The following is a 19,988-nucleotide window of genomic DNA, read 5'->3' on the forward strand; positions in this document are numbered from 1 at the left end:
TACCAGAACTTTCCTTCAGTGTCAGTTGGTCACTGAGCATGAACCATACTCAGGAAGAGTCATGGTGGGAAAGTTGGACACAGAGCAAAAATGCTGGATAGTGATTTTTGTTGATGAAAGGTCATAATAACAACAGATAATATTTCGGGTGCCAGTATGTGCCAGGCACTGTGTAAAGAACCTTCCATAATTATATTCATTCATTGCATATATTAACTTTATGATGCTGCGACTATCATTACTTCCACTTTAAATATAAGTAAATGGAGTCAGAAAATGCTATCATTTTTTGCAAGATTACAAAGCTAGCTAAGTGGGAGAATTAGGATGTGAGTCCTAGAGTATGCAGAACTCTTAATAAACTATTTGTGTCTCTGGAAAGATTTGCACTTGTATTTGACTGTGGCCCAGCCATAACTCTTAGACTGAAAGTCATTGAAGGGTAGGATAAATAGTATTAGACTTTACCTAGAAGTAGAGGAAAGCAGACAAGAAAAAGAAAACAGTCTTGGGGAAAAGCCAACAGAAGCAGAATCCACAAATGATAGCTCTGGACCTATTCACCACCTTCTGACCCAGGTCCTGAGTCCACAGTTATAGCTAAATTCAGGCAGTGCTGTCCTTGTGCCTCCCAGTTTTGTCCGGTGGATGTGTTTCCATAAGAGATGCCTAGAAACAAGCGTCCTAAAATTCTGTCATCCCTGAATAGCACAAATGCCCCAGTGGTATCACGTGGGATGGGAAACAGAAGACAGCATGCCTGATGGCAGCCAGAGCAAAGGAGACAGGATGAATGTGTCTGAGACGTGTGATTCCTAGTATTTTCGTCTGGTGTGGCTGATGAGAGGGGGGGTCTGACAGCTTTGGAAAATATCCTCCTTCCTCTGGGAAGGGAATATTAATTAATGATGATGAAGAGCGCTTTGGCTTAATGGACAATGACAGTTCACCCCAGCTAAGTGGAAAGGGTCGTGTTGGGAGTGAAGCCACCTGGCTGGCAAATTTGTGATGCACAGAATGTGCGCTCACATGAGTGAGCACAGTGGGCAGCCTGAAGAAGACATACTGAGGAGCAGGGCTTGTTCGTTGACACACACTGTGTCTTCTGCACAGAAGAGTACCGCCTCTTTGAAAGAGAAAGCTCAACAGTTGTGCGGATGTACTTAGACCTTGATTTCTTGGGGAAAGGTGCCTCTTATAATCCAGCATAGGAGGCAGAGAAGAAAAATGCTCTCCCTTCCCGGGGTTATTTCTTATAGGACACAGAATGTGCTAATTATACTTAAGGCTACTCTCTCCTTGGGAGAGGAGTGCTGCCTGGTCAAGTCCGTAGGGAAGAAAAGAAACTTGGGCATTTTGGTGGGGAGTGGGCTCCTTGATTGCAAAGTCACCCCTGGCCTTTCTTCCTCTGAGTATGTGTTTCTCCTGGCTGCAACCCTCTCTTTAGAGCAGAAAAATAGCCTATGTCCAAAGCACAAAGCAATTATGGTCACAGACACGTTCTCTTTCTTGCCACGCTTGTTGATTCATAATTTTTATTCTCTTCAGATTTTGACACCTTGGATTTGTAGTTGAAGTCTGAGACCGAGAGGGTGGGAGGGGTTCTCTCCCAAGGGGCAGTAGAGTCAGAAACCAGCAGTAACTCTTGTTCTTCCCAGCTTAGCCTCTCTGTGGAGTCCGTGAAAGAAAGATTGGGCTAGAAGAGAACCATCCAGAGGTACCATCCAAAAAACCAAGGAGGCGGGCAGGTAGAGACATATCAGTGTGTTATCCAAGGGAGTGGGAGATAGCCTGTATGAACCAGGGGAGTGAGATAAGAGAAGGAGGGCAGCGCTCTGAAGCGATCACCCGGGGGCACAGTAAGTGTGCAGATGGGCTTTGTGGCAGCCTGAGGTTTGAGCTGTACCACTTCTTATTTAAAGGCTAATCAAAATGACGTTTTGGCTCCTAGGAGATCAGAGAATAAGAAATAATAACTAATTACCTTTGAGACTTCCAGTATCACACTCCCCCTATGAGCTGCAAAGAAACATAAGTAGCTTCTCAACTCACTCAGCATTTTTGAGCAGAATTCAGAAAGGTAAGTAAGGTAACAGGTCTTGCCCCAAAGGAAGACAGAATCCGTGATGTGTGCGATGTGTCATTCCCACAGGAATATCCTCCTCAGAAACTGTGTTCACGTGAAGGCATGTCTTCATCGAGAATAGTACTTTTTCCCATCCTGTGCCATCCCTCAGCCCCACCCATGCCACACAAATAAGCACATACTATGAACACTGAGGTTGTCTGGCAACATAAACCTCTCCTCCCCCTCCTGAATGGAACCCCACACCTTATACACACATATGCACATACATATACACACAAGTACACACACATTCTGTATTTTGGGCACTGACACTGCTTCCTTAATTTCCAAAGTGATATCCAAAGTAAGAGGCTAGAGGTTCCAAGAAATAGAAGATGAAACCTCAAAAAAGAGCCCCTGGGGAAAGTGCCTTATGCCTAGAGGGCCACCAAGACACCCAGAAAGGTGGACTTCTCGGGCTTAGAGCAAAACGAGCAGCGGATGGGACCAGAAGCCGAAACGCTGGGGTGACCATCTCGGCAGGGCAGACCAAAAAGGCAAGAAAAATAAAAAGACACGACAAATGGGATTTTCACAGATTAAGTGCCTTGGCCACAAGAGGAAAATAAGCAGACCCACCCCATCTCCATCCCCTGTTGTCACGGATTACCTCTGCTTTGGCAAGTTTTTATTCCTCAAGATCAACCGGAAAGCCAGGCTGCCAAGGATGAATCACAAAGCATAGCTCTCCACTCGAGTGGCATTTGATAATGCCAGGCAGTCGGGGGCCAATAAAGTCACCGCTCCTGCAAATCAAATGAACCTGCTCCTAAACACGTAGAACCCTGCTCTGACACTCTTGCCAAAAGACGGGGAGGGCAGGAAGGAAAACGGGCAATGAAACTACAGGAATAGGTCATTATTTCTCTCTCTCTGTACTTACCGCAACCTCGAGTGTCGAGTGGTTAAGGCAGCATTGTTTCTCACGGAGGAGGACGCTGCGGAGAGAGAACGAGCGTGACGTGAAAATTCTGATGCACGAAATTTCATTTTTAAAGAACTGGCAATTTAGTCATATTTAAATATGTAACAGCCTCTGGAACATATGCAAAACCAATATGGGGTTCCCTGGTGGGCAGTCCTTATGGAGCTGGGATAGTGAGTAACTAACGACTAACAGTAATTAACATACCAGCATCGAGAGGTGCAGTGCTCCTGGAATGTATGCCTTCCACATTTGTCGAGGATCAACAATGCATAAGAAACTGTCTGCTTGCTGTCGATTGCCCAAAATGAGGCTTGTTTTCCTAAGTAGTACTTATTTGCTTAACAAACTTGTGGTTTCCAAAGGAATACGAAGTTGGCCCAACTCTAAATTATCCCATATGCCTCATTGGCAGGTACAAACGGATGAGGTTTGGCTGTGTCAGAAGCCAAGGTAACATGTACATATTCTGTTGCTCGAAACCCAGCCTCTTTGTGTTGAGAAATTCAGAGCTGTGTTTGTTAAAAGCACATTGTAAGTCAGATAGATTTGAGTGTGAACGCCAGCTCTCTGTTATCGTCACCAATTAAGTTTTGTCTACGCATCGGTTTCTTCGTCCTTAGAATCTGGGCCGTAGTTGTGAGGCAGGTTTGCAGTGAATAGAAGCGGTTTGGTATATAAAGTGTTGGGCAGAGTACTGTGTGAATGGCATGGATTCATGCTATTTTTTCCCTCTTCTGCTTAAAGATTTTCATATTCCCCTGTAAAGCGCCTGAGATAAGTGGGTTCAAATATGCTTGCTAGCTTGTCCACTTATTCCCTATCTGAGCTCCACAAAGCCACTCAGTCCAAGTTTCTGTTTCCTTATCTTCAAAATGTGGCTGCCAGTAACTCTATCTCACGGTTCCCATGAGCATTACGTGGGATGACCTGCGCTGTTGCATGCGTTCAGACCTTGCTGTCCCCAGCCCTCAGTCTTCCTGGGTTGTCATAATTCCAAATAGGGTAAAGTGGGTATGAATGCATTTAATACACTCGAAGATGCTTGAAAAATATGGTGCACAACTCAGGATTCGTGATCACGCAGCTTTAACAACTTAGCCATTTGAGTATTTTTCCTCAAGTATATAAGAGAGAAGGCAATCATATTGTCGGAGCCAAGTAATTAAGAAGGACCATTTATAGTGGGAACAGGTATTACAGCAATGAGGAGGGGATGATTTCACAACTTAGGGAAACCACTGCTGCTTTATGTTTAAAAGCTCTGTGTGTGTGTGTGTGTGTGTGTGTGTGTGTGTGTGTGTTTATTTTTTTATTTTTATTTTATCAAAAGCTGTTCTCTATTGTTCAGTATATTTCAGTGGCTTGATAGAGCCATTTTTTTTAAAGATTTTATTTATTTATTTGACAGACAGATCACAAGTGGGCAGAGAGGCAGGCAGAGACAGAGAGAGGGGGAGGCAGGCTCCCTGCTGAGCAGAGAGCCCGATGTGGGGCTCGATCCCAGGACCCTAGGATCATGACCTGAGCTGAAGGCAGAGGCTTTAACCCACTGAGCCACCCAGGCGCCCCCAATAGAGCCATTTTTTTACAGAACAAAAGAGGGGGGGAACAATAGCAACTGGGTCATGAACTTTAAACTGAACTTTCTCAATTGCCCCAGATGGTACATAGCTCAGTGACGTGGAGAGCTTTTAAGAGCATGGTCTGTGAAGCCATCAGTTCTGAGTTAAAATTCCAGGTCTGCCGCTTACTCTCTGTGTGACCTTAGGCAGCATGACCTTGGACAAATCACTTTACCTGGATGAGACTGGGTTTCCTCACGTGTGAAAAAGAATAAGTTATACTTAGCCAAAAGGATTGCTACAAAGATTAAATGAGAACCAGTCTTTAAGACGATGGGTACTATGCCTAACATCAAATTAAAGTCACCCTATTTATGTATCATATACCGAGCAGCAGAACTGAAAGCACCAGATTGTAACTCTAGGCGACTGCGAGCTACCACTAACCTACCTTAGAGGAAATAAGAAGCTTCTGTTAAACTTAGACTACCACCGCCGTACCATTAGGGGCAAAGATGTATTGCTTTTGTGTCCCACAGTTCAGGGAGTCATTATACTTAAGCATGACTCCCCTTTCCCCCATCCTCACCCTCTCTTTTCTCCAAGTGCTTCCAGCTGAATTTGAGCGCCCCTTCTTTTTTTAAAGTAAATAAATATATCCTATCTCAAATCGATGTATTTTTCAGCCATGTCAATTTTTCCCAGGTAGCAGGGATAAAGGGAATGTTCTTGGCTAACAAGAAGATTGACAACCAAGTGAAGACTTTCATCACGTACAACAAAGGCCGAGACTGGCGTTTGCTGCAGGCGCCGGACACGGATCTAAGGGGGGACCCTGTGCACTGCTTGCTGGTAAGTTTTCACATTGGAGAAGAATGTTCCGCACAGGAGGGCTGGAAGGGGATGTTAAACCAGCAGATGAAGATGGTTCCAGGGCTCGTTGTTCAGTCGGTGAACAAAAAGGGACAGGGCTGGGCGTGAAGGCAAGGTGTGTGGAAAAAGAGTCCCTGTGCTGATTTTTGTGTGGGCCCGTGACGTAAGACGGCATGAGTGGGTTCCTGCTGACATCAAGGATTCCGAGTTGTGACCAAGGTCTGTTGAACACCTCAAATTACAGTTTTAGGGAGAATGTGATAGTTTCCATGTATGGTGGGGATAGACACCCTTCCTTTCCCATGAATGGCTTGTTATATAGCCAATGATGCATAAATTCAGCTGTAGAATTGATGAACTAAGATTTTTGTAGATGTGTTTTCCAGCAAAGGTGTTTAGTCATATTTTGAGGGGAGTTTATGCCTCAAACTAGGGTAAGAACCACTGATTTAAACCCTCATTGGTACCCTTTGTAATATGTTCAGTTCACCTGAGTCTCATTCCCTAAAGCTGGGGTTGGTTAACTATATGGCCTGTCAGGCCAATATGGCCCACCACTTGTTTTTCTAAATAAACCTTCACTAGAACTCAGTCACGTTCAGTTACAGACCGACTTGCTTTTGCTCTATACGGCAGAATGGAGTACTCACGGCAGGGGCTATGGTGTATAAAGCCTACAGTGTTTATTATCTGGCTCTTAAAAAAAAAAAAAGGTTTACTGATCCCTCCTCTGAAGTATGAATTTCTTTTAGTTGTCTACATTTGGACACTGAGTAGACAGATCAGCATAATTGATATATATATGTATATATTTGATTACATGAAGGTGTCCAAGACGGGGATCGGGGCTGAGTCTTGACTTCAAGGAGTTTACAGTCACCTTGGAAGAGACTAGAATGATAAATGAGAGATTGTAGGGTCACATCTCACTGCTCATAGTGGCTCTGGTGGTTCCCTGTGTTGGACACATGAGTAAATAATGAATGCAGATGTGGGGGGAGATTAATTACAAAAAAAGCATACTTAAGTGCTAATTTCTGTGAAACAGTTTATAATAAAGGAGAAATCAGTGTGTCAACCTAGAGGGGAGACTTCTTCGTTTTAATATGAAGGGTTTGGTTGTGTATACACACACACGCAAACACACACACACACACACACACACACATCAGTGTTCACAGTCTTCATACAATTCTGAGTCTGATGTTATCCACGCTCAACTTGCTGTGTCCCCTAAAGTCTGAACAGTCCCTTTGCGGGTTCATCTCACACCGCCGTAGGCAGGTCACCCTCCTACTCGAGAAGATGCCAGCAGCCATGGCTTGACCTTATTAGTTGCAGAGGATATCACAGTTGTCAGTGTGCATCAGGGAAGCAGTCTAAAATTCAGCCTCCTACTCAGCTTCCACCCTTATTACTGGCAACTTACGGGGGGAGAAAAGCCAATTGTTATTGTAAGTGCACAAAGCCAGTGACAAAGTAAGGAAATGTAACAGTTATTGAATGCCTACTCCGTATAAGGCACTGTTCTGTAGCATTTAAAAAAAAAACAAACAAAAACAGAGCTACCTTCCTAGTTTCGTTCTTCCAAGTTGGGGTATCATGGTGTTTAGCCAGAGGTGCTTGGGATGCCCAGTGCCTCAGTGTGGTCCTACATCCCACCGTGCACTTTGGAGATTCAATGCCCATGAGAGAGAATTAACCATAGCACCTAAAGAGGCTTGCCTGTCATCACTCTGGCATGGCAAATGGGTCGTGACAAATGCCTCTGACACAAAGCACTTAGTGCAGTGCTTCCTGCTCCGCCTCCAGCCCAGTTTTAGGAAGTCTTTTTTTTTTTTTTAAGATCTTATTTATTTATTTGAGATAGAGAGAGCACGAGCAGGAAGAGAGACAAAGGGAGATGGAGAAATTGACTCCCTGCTGAGCACGGAGCCCACCTTAGGACGCAGGACCCTGAGATCGTGACGTGGACTGAAGGCAAACACTTAACCAACTGAGCCACCCAGGCACTTAGGAAGTCTTAATGCCATGCCTCCAAAATATAAACGTGGTGTCAGCTTGCTTACCCATCTCCACTGGAACCGTCCTAATCCAAGCCACCTTCATTTCTCTCCTGCTCTACAGTGATGGGCTCCCAACTGGTCCTCCTGTCTCCCTGGTAGTCTCTTCACACAGCAGCCAGTGAGATCTTTTCTTTTGTAATCCGATTTTACTGAGGTAAAACATACATAAAAAGTACCCATTTTAAGAATATAATTTGATGATTCTTGACAAGTGTAGAGACACCTATGTGACCACTACCTCAGTCAAGATAAAACATTTCATCACCTTCAGAAATTCTTTTGTGCCCTTTTGCAGTCAGTTTCCACTCCCCTGGCCCTAGACAATCACAAATCTGCTTTTCTTTACTATAGATTAGATTTATCTTTTCTCAAATTTCATGTAAATAAGATCAACTTGAACTTTAAAAATTCAGATCTTGCCCCTCCTTTATTTGAAGTTTCTGATGACTTTCTAACTCGGGTAGAATAAGATTCTAGGACTTTACCATGGCCTGTGAGGTCTCATAGGGCCCGGGTCCTGTCTGCTCCTCCTTCCCGCTGTCCAGCCTCTCTCTCCCCACTTCCTTACATAGTCTGCCCTGGGAGAGGACAGTACCTCTTTCCATACCTTTAGCTCACCGCGCTCCTTTATGTCTTAGGCCCCTGTGTTCACCATTATTTCTCCTAAAATGCCATTTCCCTCATCTGGCTTTCTCTCGGCTTTCAGCTTCTTGCCTGATTACCTGAATCTCAGAGGCTTTCTTCAGCTTTCTCTAAGCTGGAACTTGGCCCAACTCTTGCTTACCCATGACCCTCCTCGTTTTCTGAAATCAGCACATGTGTTGGTCGGCTGTCTTTTCTACCTCCTCCTGCCGAAATGGGAGCGGCACGAGTATAGGAACCATGGCTGTCCTGGCCACTCCAAAACATCCGCTCACAGATCAACCACGTGGCAGATGTTCAGCATGTGTTGTTGTGATGGGCGTGGTTCGTCTGAAGTCGATGCTTCATTGGCAGGTGGTGTTGGAGTTTCACGTCTGGACTTGAGTGGAAGCTTTCCCTCGCCACCAAAAGCCACACGGAGGGATCTGTCATAATATCCCTCTCTGAAGCTCAGAGGCTCAGGTTGACCCTACAGTTAGCAAAATCAGTAGGCTCATTAAGATCCAGCAAAGATGAATTAATGGGCTCTGGATGTGTGGCACCCAGGAGTCTTTTGGCCTGCCTCCCTCATTAACCCTGTTTGATGTAGTTTGAATCGAGTTTTAGAAAACAGGCTGAGGAAAGGAAATGGCAAAAGGGGGGGGTGGTGGGGCAGGGACCAAAATCACTTATAAAAATCTGCCAAAGGCACAAAATAGGAAAGAAAATCTTTGAGCTACAGGAGACCCGGACCGTTAAAAACCTTCTTTAGGCTTGGGAGCTGGTGGCAGAGAGGAGATAAAAAAGTGCTTTTAGGTTGTGAGTACTTGGAAAGTGACAGTGTCACTGAAAGCACAGTCTAGTGATTAGAAAGGAGATTTTCCAGCAGGGCTGTTACAAATGTGGAACAAGTTCAGAATTACAGCCCCAAACGGGATGTCCTTGGTAAAATGCATTCTATAGAAATAAGACATCCAGAGTAATTTGGGGCTGTATTTTTAGGACTTTCGGACTGATTGCCCGGAGGGCTCAGCGAGGATTTCTTTTCTGTGAAGAATGCATTGTACTGTTAGATGGGGTATTACAGGTCATGGTCCACCTGCCTCCAAAGCCTCGGGATTGGGCTCCCAGGAGGGGAGATGCGAACCGAGCCTGTGACAAATCCTTCGGGTCCCCAGGGAAAGCAGAGTGTTCTGTGGAGAGAGGCCGTGACTTCTTTATGCATTCAGCTGACAGTTCCCTGCTGGAGCCAGCCAGCCAGCTACCCCAGGAAATTCTTGACCATGCATCCCACTCCTGCACACAGGCTGTGACTCTGTATGGTGTATTGGAACGGAGTGGAGCTGAATCCCCGGGAGAGTGCCCGAGCCCCAGGAGAAAAAAGTGCACCCGGACTCAGCCTCTTGGCCCACAGCCCTCTCTCTTCTTTGCTATTGACTCTTCACTAAAAATCTATGGATTTCTAGTTCCAACTCAGGATCATAGACAGCGCGAGTGTGTGTGTGCACGGAGTGGATTTGGAGGATACTATTTAAGACTTCAGCGGCTGCCTTATTATTTATAAAAGGTGTGATTTGGCTTGTCAGTGTAATATCCAGATTAGGAGCCCTAGGGATATGAGTACCATGAAGACAAAACCTAAAGGCTCTTAGTACGGAGGTTGGGGAAAAGAGAAAGTGGAATGAGAAGCTGATTGATTCTCAAATAATCTAACAGTTTTTTTTTTTAAGTTGATTTTATTCATGTTGGCGAGGGGACATGTCTCCTATCAGTAAGTAATTCTCCATTGGCCACCCACAGTGCTAAGAAGACAGTAGCTAGTTAATGCATCATTTAAATCCAACAGACACGTATTGGACACTAGCAATGGCCAAAGGATTTCACTGGTTAAAATGAGAAATAAAAGAATGTGGCAAAACAACATTGGGACCTAGAGATCCGCAATGGGCTTCAGGAGTCTGTGAACTCCCTGGAATTGAGTACAGAACCCTGTGTGCATTTGCCTTTGAGTATTTTTTCTTGGGATAGAGCCCTTAATTTGCCTCAGATCCTCAAACTCTAAATCTGATCCTGAAACGATGAAAAGCAAGGGATCTAGTTGCTGCTAGGCTTGACCAGCTGGTGACAGCCCCGTGACTGTGTGTGAGGAAAGACACAAAGGGCAATTTCCAAACATGTACGCTGCTCCCTCCGTTCTCTGTGATCAGCCACGAGGTCCTGGTGGTCTCAGTGTACAGGTCCGTATTTTCTTAATGTGGAAAGATAAGGGGAGTAGAGAGATGCCTTTGGGGCTAACTGTACTTTGACTCTACTGAATTAGAGATAACTCTGGAAGGATGCTCAGATATTTATGACACAGTTGGTAAAGGCAGAAAAGAGGGTGAGAAGGCTGGAGAGAAGGCAGGAAAAGAGAGGTGAGCCAAGTGTCCCCTGCCTGGGCAAAATGTGCGTAACAATTAGAGACCTTGTCCTGTGTCCTGCAGGATTTGGCAGTGGCTTGATAGCCATTATAATAAACCTCTCCATTAGGGAGACAAACCAAAAGAGACTCTTAATGTCACAAAACAAACTGAGGGGGGCCAGAGGGAGGGGTGTAGGGAGAGGGTGGTGGAGTTATGGACATTGGGGACGGTATGTGCTGTGGTGAGTGCTGTGAATTGTGTAAACCTGGCGATTCACAGACCTGTACCCCTGGGGCTAATAATACATTATATGTTTATTAAAAAAAATTAAGAAATTAAAAAAAAAATAAACCTCTCCATTAATTGTTGGTGACTTGACTTTGACAGATGTCCAAAACTGGTCAGGCACAAAAGTTCAACTTAAAAAAAGTAAAGGTGAATCGCTAGACATTGTTTTTCTTTGAGCATTGATGTAGACTATATAACTTCCTTGAAAAAATGGAAAAAAATGGAAAGAGGGGGGGAAAGAAGCCGCGAGTATTCTCCTCATACCAGCTGGGGGCAATCCAGTACTGCAAATGTGAGAGTGGAGAAAAAAGTGCACCAAAAAGAGCACTTCTAACGTTGTTGCTATGGCCTGAACTGGTGTCTTTTCTTCTCAAATTAATTTATCTCGAGCCTCTGAGAGCCCTAACAACAGAGCAAGGATGAGATGGCCGATTGAAATTGCCCTCTTTCCTTTGTAACGGCAGGTGCCCTATGTCAAATAATCCTTGATCAGGTCCGATGGCATCCGAGCTTCGGAATCTTCTGGACTGTTGGGTGATGAAGTATGGGACAAGCATCGGGCTCAGCATGGCAGACTGGGTGCTCCCTTAGCCACGGGTGTTCTGCTCTGTTGGGCGGCACAAGGGACCCCCCAGGAAGCCCATGAGACCCGGCTGATCCCCTTGGAGTTCTGGACTTCTTGGAATGCCATGGAAATGCTCAACATTAATCTGACTGTGTGGTTTATACTTAGCCCAGCGTACTTCTGGCATTGTTCTGAGTGAAATGTTCAACAAAGGTCTTTCAGGCGGTCACTTGTATAAAGCATGGTTTGATTCTTCAAGCACCTATTGGCTGTCGCTTTTAGATTCTAGGCCAGGTTCCACAGAAGACCCCAAGCGTAGTACTTGACGTTTTCTCTTTATCTGTAGCGTTTCTCTCTTAGGGAGATAAAACTGCACATACCTCGCATAGATAATATGAGATTGCACGTGGTCAAATAAACCGTTGTAAATCCGAGAAGGGGAGATCCTGATAGGCTTCGGCTGTCAGGAAAACTTTCACGGAGGCACAGTTTGCCGTCTCCACTTTACTCTGTCTTAACATCAGCGCGGCACAGCCCCGTCTGGGAACGTGCCCAGCGCACAATGCTACCTGTTCTCGTAGTCTTCTCGGGCAAGAAGCAGCCAGACATCTGGGTCCGAAAGATTCTTTTCAGAGGGGCAGTCTTCCTTACTCCTATGAAACGTTGTAAAGTAAGAATGCCTTTTTTGGAAACCCTTCCATGTCATTTTCAGGCAAAACCCATCATTTATAACGATCATTATCCCCGGAGAGCTTACTCTGCGTTGGCAGGGAGGAAAGGCCCTGTTGGGGATCCACTGTTTTACTTCACCAGTATTTTGGCCGCTTTCATCCCTCTGCTTCATTTTTAGTTTTTCATTTACTCTATCCCATATAAATTTAATCACTGTATCTCTGTAGCTCTTTGAATATCTGCTGGCTGAGACTTACAGAGCAGAATGAAAGTAATAACAGAGATACATTGGTAATTCCAAAACCTCAAGTCGATAAGATTAGAAAATAATCTTTTTGAGAAATGAAAAGAAATGTAGGTTCAGATACAAACTTATAGTTTTTGACAACTCAGTACCAGAACTGTTTTAAATGAAATTCATATAAGATTTATTATCCTGTATTTGAAAACTGTCGGTATCTTAATCAGAGAATTTGATCAAGATTTTTACACACAGATAAAAAGTCCCTTAAATTTTCATTTGAATTGTTATTACTAGTGCGTTTTGTCTACAAGCATGACTTTTATATTGACTAATACCGATTTTGATCATACCTTGACGTGGATATTGTGTTGATTTCCTGGTAGATGTTAGGTGAGTTTCGGATGTCATTGTAAGCCTTCTGGACAACTCTGAGACTGATGTCTCCAATGGGCGGTGGCCAAGCGATGCCAGCTGACTTCTTCAGATCCCTCCCAGCTTGAGCAAATCTTTTTACCTGATTTTCTACCCCATTTTTCCTCCTCTGTCTTACCTGGCTAAACTCTTCTACTTCTTTTCTTTGTTATTGGTATCACTCGGGCCTGAAATGTTCTTTAGCTTCCTGAACATCTCACCTGCAATTCATACCTTAACCATCTTTGCTCAGGCATCATTTTCTCCTTGAAGCCTTCCCTTATCCAAAGTTGGACACAGTCATGTCAGCCTCTAGAACTTCATGTTTCATCCTTACTGATCTTATGGTTGTTATGCTAGTCTCTTTTGATGGTAGTCAATAGAAAAATCTTAAATTGAGTACCATGTAATGGCAGACACCAAATGTTAGTCAAGGTAAGTCTTTCATAAGCTACGCCTAGTGCCTTACAGATAGAGCACTAAGATATTTGTTGAATGGCCAAATGGCAATCAAGGCAGTAGATCAGACCTAAAATGAAGATGCTCTCTCCTTCCCCAGTTTGGCACCTGTCTTATACTTAGTGGACACCAGATACCTGTGGAATAGGAGACGAGTGCATGAATGAATGGCTAGATGGGTTGGGTGGATGAATGCATGGATGCTTTGAATCTGGACTTTAAATGATGGTTTAGATTACATGTCTTTATGACCCTCATTTCTCCTCTTCTCAGCCCTATTGTTCACTACACCTTCACCTTAAGGTCTCTGAGAATCCCTACACATCAGGGATCATTGCCAGCCGAGACACAGCACCCAGCATCATAGTGGCTTCAGGTAAGAAGCTTGCCTGGTGGGCTTGCTGTTGCAAATTGTATTTATTTTTAGAAGCTAGATATCTGTGCTGGGAACTTAATGAGCAAGTGAAAATATTTTGGAAGTCACCCAAACAACTGACCCTGGAGAAACTGTGCTATGAAACCGTTGCTCACGTACAGTGTTGACAGTCTCGGTCCTTCTCGGGCAGCATAGATGGCCAGTAGAGCCTATTGTTAGCTTTTGCAAGCAGCTCCTTTCACTAATGGTGACATGCTTTCTCTAGGTAATATAGGTTCTGAATTATCAGACAGCGACATCAGCATGTTTGTCTCGTCAGATGCAGGAAACTCCTGGAGGCAGGTAAGCAGACATCCTGGGTCAAGTTGCTGCATTTTAAATGACATATAAACATTGTTCAACTTGGTTAAATTCTGGGAACTCCTTTGACTCTACATAGATCCTAAAGCTCGTCAATGTGTTTATTTCCTTTTTTGTTTTATGAGAGTCTTAAATAAGTCTTTGAGTTTAGCAAATATTTATGCAATGTGATTTTTTTTTTGTCACTCAATGAAAATGACCCTTTTTTTCAGAGCCTCTATGTAAGAAAGTTTGTAAGTTACAATGAAACCAAATTGGAGCTGACTGAATTTTTTTCCACAAAAGAAAACCAGGATCCCCAAGGGGTTATTATATGGGAACATGGAGCCTGGAGGGTGGATTCTATCCCCAACACTGAGTTGCCACCATAAATCCCCCTTGCCTTGGAGTCAGAGTAGAGAGGAATGCAGTGATACAGAAACAGCCATTAACCAGGTGGTGGTCTGAAATGTTTAAATTTCATGTGCAGAAGACAGAGTAATAACCATCAGGGTGCATAAGTTGGGAAACGTAGAAATGGAATCACTTTAAACCAACGTGTTTAGCTTAAATGCTCCCTCTCTATATTCTAAATGAAAATTAGATACCCATAGCTTATAAAACAAGCATTTAATGAGGTTTAGCAATCATAACAAGATATGTGTCTAATGCATGGTTGTTACACTTCAATAAATATATTTTAATAACCTGCTGACGTTTAATTATCATACAATAACTAGCACCATAAATTGAAATCTAATGCACAGGTAATCACACAGAAATGAGAACACTCTGCTTTAAATTTTAGACAGAGATGTCCATGCCGTGGTCCAATTACCATTTCCTAGCCTCAGACCCTTCGTAGATCCTCTGTATGATTCTCGTGGTTTGAGAAGAGTGAGGCAGGAAGGAAATTTGCTTAAATTGCTTAAACCCCAGGGCTGTTGATCTTGGGGCATGTAGGAACTTGGACTATTAAGCTGCCTGTGGAGAACAGTTCAAGAGCCAGGATCCCATTTTATTTCTTCCAGCACCCAAACCAAGCAGAGAGCTCTCTACATCTGTAGTCCTGGGATATCTTTTAGGTAGAAGAGATAAACAAGAGGGAAAATGATTATGTCTGTAGTGTAGCCACAGACAAGGCAATACTAACAACGCAATTATGAGAAAACAGCACACGTCTCGTATGGAGAGGACACAGAAATTGTTTGCAGCCCGTCTCCACTTGACTTCAAGTTGATTTCTCCACATTTGGCGAAAAACCTAAAGGACACATGTACCCCGAGTTGATTCCATTTTGATCAGAACTACATTAGGCAGCGAATCTGTGAATTGAACAAGAACAGCTTTCCTTTGTAATACTTGGACACTTTGAAGTAATTACATTCTGGAAAGGACACAGTAATGCTGCAGGTCCCAGCCCCGTGAGTTCCTCTACGCCCGGCCTTAGGTAGATCCCATCTCTCTAAACCTGTCAAAATGAGAATGTTGGAGTGAAGTATCTCTAAGCTTTCTTCCTTCTAAAGATGTTATGCAATAGGATGGTTACCCAGTATTCTGACATCGTCATCAGTGGGAATCAACAGAACTTACCGCAAAGAGATGGGAATATAAACATGAACACGTAACTCTTAATTCTTCAGATTTCTTTTGTGGTGCCCTTAAAAGCATTTGGTATAACTCCAATGGCACGTGTGGTCCCCCTTGGGAAGCACTGTTTATAACTGTCTCTCCAAAGATTTGGGGAAACCCTGTTCTATCATGGGAGGGATTTATCTCCTCAGACGAAGACTCATTCTCTGAACTCTGGGCATGTGTGGATGTGGCGTGTGTCCATGTGGCTGTGTTTCCCTCTTGCAGATCTTTGAAGAGGAGCACAGTGTTTTGTATCTGGACCAGGGTGGAGTCCTGGTGGCTATGAAGCACACGTCGCTCCCGATTCGACATCTCTGGTAAAGGCATGAGTCATGACCAGATGGCTCCATCCCGCTAAGCCCAGCTGACGGGTCAGGCTGTCAGATGGGGACTGTGTTTGCAGTAAAACATCAGTATCTACTAGACCATAATTTATAGTTTTGCTCTATGAAAATAAGATTATTGCCTGCAGTTTCATAAAAGAAGGAGGGAAGGGAGGAAGGAGGGAAGGAGAGAGAGAGAGAAAGATTGAGACAGATTCTGCCCCCAAGAGAGGAGTTAGTTGCATGGTGGTTTTCAGATATGTCAGTGCCCTCCCTCCTAGTATCTTCCTTATTGCTTCAGCACACTCCCGGGTGCAGTGGCCTGTCAGGTACAATCGGCAGAAGTGAAGAGTAGCTTAACGTGTATTCATTATGTGTGTCTGCACAGAGATCAGCAGTTCAGGGCACATCTCTCCCTGTCTCTTTCCTCCGCTCCTCCTTCCTTGGTTTCCTTTGGTGGGGGTGGGGGATGGGGTGACAAACTGCAGCTCTTCCTATAGGTCTCACACAGATGGATGTGCAAGGCCTCCCTTCCAGGATGCTTTCCAGAAGCTTCCTTCATCTGTGTTTCTGAAAGGGACTCTCTCCATAGGCAAGCTTGTTCAAAACCCAAAGCGTGGTTTTCCCTCTGGTCTTAGTTACTTTGGAGACCTACGGGAAAGCTGCCGAAATAAGAGAAACAGAGGCTTAGCTTGGGGGGAAGACATCCACAGAGAAAGGCAGAGCCGAGGAACCGTCCTGTGCGACCCGCAGGGCTGCAGACCTCTCTTGCTCTCAAGAGCCAGTCTTTCTGTACCCTCTCCCTCCATGAGTCAACTAGGAATCGTAACAGGGTAGGAGGGAAGCCGCTCAGGATTTGCTCACTTAGAGGCAGCTGGTTCAAGTCCATCTAAGTAGGTCTCATAAGGCCATTGCTCCTCAGAATCACCAGTAAGGCCTGCTGCTAGATTGCAGTGAGGTTTGGGAGAGGGTCACATTGAGATCTAAGATCTAATAAAATATCCAAATTAAAAAAAAAATTCTATCAAAGACTTATTATTATTCCCATTTCGTACAGCTCTCCCCTCATGGCTGTTATAACACATCTGGGTCCCAGATTGCTTGGCTAACCATATTTCTACCTTCTGATGTAATTAAGAATACTTATTCATATAAAAGGCTCACTTTGACAGTGCCCCGGGTACTTTTAAAATGTATTCTCTCCTGGCTGATAGTATCTTTCCTCTGAAAAGACTTTTTTTTTTTTTTTTTCCTTTTGAGATCTGATGCCTATTATTTTTTTCTTTCATTAGGTTGAGTTTTGATGAAGGGAGATCTTGGAGCAAGTACAGTTTCACATCTATTCCACTTTTTGTGGATGGGGTTCTGGGTGAGCCTGGGGAGGAGACTCTAATCATGACGTAAGTGGAAAACTATGATGTCTCCTCATCTTAATATAAATCCAGGAACATGTTGTTTTTTGTTTTCTTTTTAAAGATTTGATTCATTCATTTATTTGAGACAGTGAGAGAGCATGAGCCGGGCGGGGGGCTGAGGGTGGTGGCGGAAAGAGGCAGAGAATCAGAAGCAGACCCCATGCCATGCACAGAGCCCCATGTGGGGCTCGATCTCACAACCATGAGCTCTCAACCCAAGTCAACACCAAGATTCGGACAACGAACGGACTGAGCCACCCAGGTGCCCCCCAGAAACCTATTTTTTTATCAAAGGCTATTCACTTCACTACTGCTAGCTTTGAAATTGCCAACAAGGTCAGTACATCTCACTTCATTGTTTCTCAGCAAAGGGGAAAGAAAAATGTGGGTGCCCATTTTCTTGGCTTTTTACTAATTAGGACACCCACACTGAGGGCTGGCGTCAAGAGGACACAACTTATTTCTTCCTATACTGAATGGGCCTGGGGAAATGAGAAGTGATTACTTCAAAAGAAACAAAACTATGAATTTAAAATTTTAATAATAAACTGAATATACAGAAAATAGAGGCCTTTAAGAATGATTTCACTTTAAGGCAGAACACAGCTTGATCAAAACCCCACAAAGGATTTTCTTTTTTCCTGGCTCTTTACCTAACCCACTTGTGAAGTTATATTGGAAAAACCATGAGAACAATCTGTTCTTGTGAAATTGTATTTGCACTCATTCTTGTCTGGAAAGTGAAGATCATTAATTTGTGAAAGACTTGATTAATGACTTGCCTGCTTAAGGGTTTCAAAACATGAACTTTGAATTTGTAATATGAAACTGTGAAGGGTTTGTTTGTTTTTTTTCCCCATCCCCTGGAAAATTGGACTTGGAAAACAGAAGTTTTAAAGTAGTCAACCCTGTCATCAATGAAAATTTAAAAGTCAATGAATAGTTGGTACTATTTCTAATTTTTTTCTAATTTTTTGTCCCTTCTTTTAATGATAGAAGAGAGCAACAAAAATTTAGTATGCCTCTTAGCTATACTTTTGCCCACCAAACACAGAGCCAGATAAGCTGTTTGTTCTGTAATTTGCCTTTATTCAGTTTTCTTTTTTTTTTTTTCAGTATTTTATGTATTTATTCATGAGAGGCAGGGGGAGAAGCAGGGATCCTGATGCAGAACTTGATCCCAGGACCCTGGTGTCATGACCTGAGCCAAAGGCAGACTATTAACTGACTGAGCCACCCAGGCGCCCCCTTTATTCGGTTTTCATATTTGCAGAACGCAGATGAAAAAGAGCTGACTGGAAGGGCTACTTTGTGGCTTTTCTCCACAGTTGGCTCTGACTGATGACTAGATACCTGAGTTTGTCTGAGTAAGGAGAGAAGGCAGAGTGGGGGACACAGTTCTCACCACTAGGCCCTCCTGGCCACTCTCCCCAGGGACAGGCGGGACAGTGCAATAGCACAGAAACCGTAGGAACCACGGACCTTAGCAAGAGAACCCAGGTGTGTGATCCTGGACCACACGGAAGGCAGCGCTTGCGACCATTTCCTTAATTGTTTTTCTTCTTGTCAGCCATTCTTGTGGTAAATAGGCAGAAGTGAGTTTTTCGTCAGACTCCACCTGGGTTCTGGGCTCTGACTGGACCGGTTCTTAGTGAGGTGACTTTCTTTTTTGCACGTTAGCGAAACGCTCTGAGCCTCAGATTACCCATGGGTGATTCAGAGCCAGTAACGGTGACCCTCGTCATCACTGTGTTTTGGGGATTAGGTGATCTGCTCAGTGTAAAGTGTTGAGCGTCGGGCTAAGCTCTCGGTAACCCCCAGCACAGGCTAGCGACTGGCGTTGCTACGATTGTGATTATTTTTCTCATTACGAACCCTGTAGCGTGTTTGGACACTTCAGCCACCGCTCTGAATGGCAGCTGGTCAAGGTGGACTACAAGTCCATTTTCGACCGACGGTGTGCCGAGGAAGACTACAGACCCTGGCAGCTGCACAGCCAGGTAGGGGGGCCGAGCTGAGGGGCAGTCCTGGCTGGAGGGCACGGGGTGTCGTGCAGGTGTAGGAATCGGGGTCCTCAACGGCCACAGTTTACCTCTCCGGCGTCATCTAAAGCTACATCGACTGATTTCTTACGTGTTTTGTGTTCTGCAACAGTGAACAAACTCAACACTTAGGGCTTGTTGTGAAGTAATTTCTTTTTTTATTGTACTAGGATATAATGAGATAAAATTCAAATGTGCTTGGCTTAGACTTACAACTCAAAATGAAATACCAACTCAGCACGCAGATCCAAACAGAATTTATCTGAGCACGTCGTGTGGGGGCAGGGTAGGGGCAGGGGTGAGGAAAGGATCTTCAGTTTTATCGAGCAATGCAAACAGGGACACAAAATAATAAAATTACCCTCGGTGAGCGGTGCCAGTCAAATCCTTCCCTGTCACCCTGCGATTCCCTGGGATTAGGTGGTGCTTCTTGCCTCCTTCCAAGGTACTCATGGTACAAGGATGCAGAATCATTAATAGGAAGCGTTCCTTCATTCTGGGTCCTCAACTGATCAGCTTGTAGCTGAAAGCATCTCTCCTTTGATTTCCCAACGTGGAAGTCATTCTGCAGGTTCCTCCAAGGAGGGACAGTGAGTCCCCCTGCATAGCCACCACTATATTCAGGCGGTGACACATCGT

General features: G+C 44.3%; 1 protein-coding gene across 5 annotated transcripts in view; it reads left to right on the forward strand.

Annotated features, from left to right (window-relative positions):
- Nucleotides 1-19,988, forward strand: part of SORCS1 (sortilin related VPS10 domain containing receptor 1) — a gene marked incomplete at both ends in the record, with an annotated part of 503,495 nt that overhangs the window by 395,841 nt on the left and 87,666 nt on the right. For all 5 annotated transcript variants that reach the window (XM_080823332.1, XM_080823334.1, XM_080823333.1 and 2 more), the window contains 6 exons: nt 5,324-5,470; nt 13,493-13,595; nt 13,861-13,937; nt 15,795-15,886; nt 17,185-17,292; nt 19,190-19,307. In XM_080823332.1, the coding sequence (XP_080679458.1) occupies nt 5,324-5,470; nt 13,493-13,595; nt 13,861-13,937; nt 15,795-15,886; nt 17,185-17,292; nt 19,190-19,307 (645 nt within the window). The remainder of the gene's footprint in view (nt 1-5,323; nt 5,471-13,492; nt 13,596-13,860; nt 13,938-15,794; nt 15,887-17,184; nt 17,293-19,189; nt 19,308-19,988) is intronic.

This window comes from Martes martes (genome assembly GCF_963455335.1).
Source record: "Martes martes genome assembly, chromosome: 14".
Classification (NCBI taxonomy): Eukaryota; Metazoa; Chordata; class Mammalia; order Carnivora; family Mustelidae; genus Martes; species Martes martes.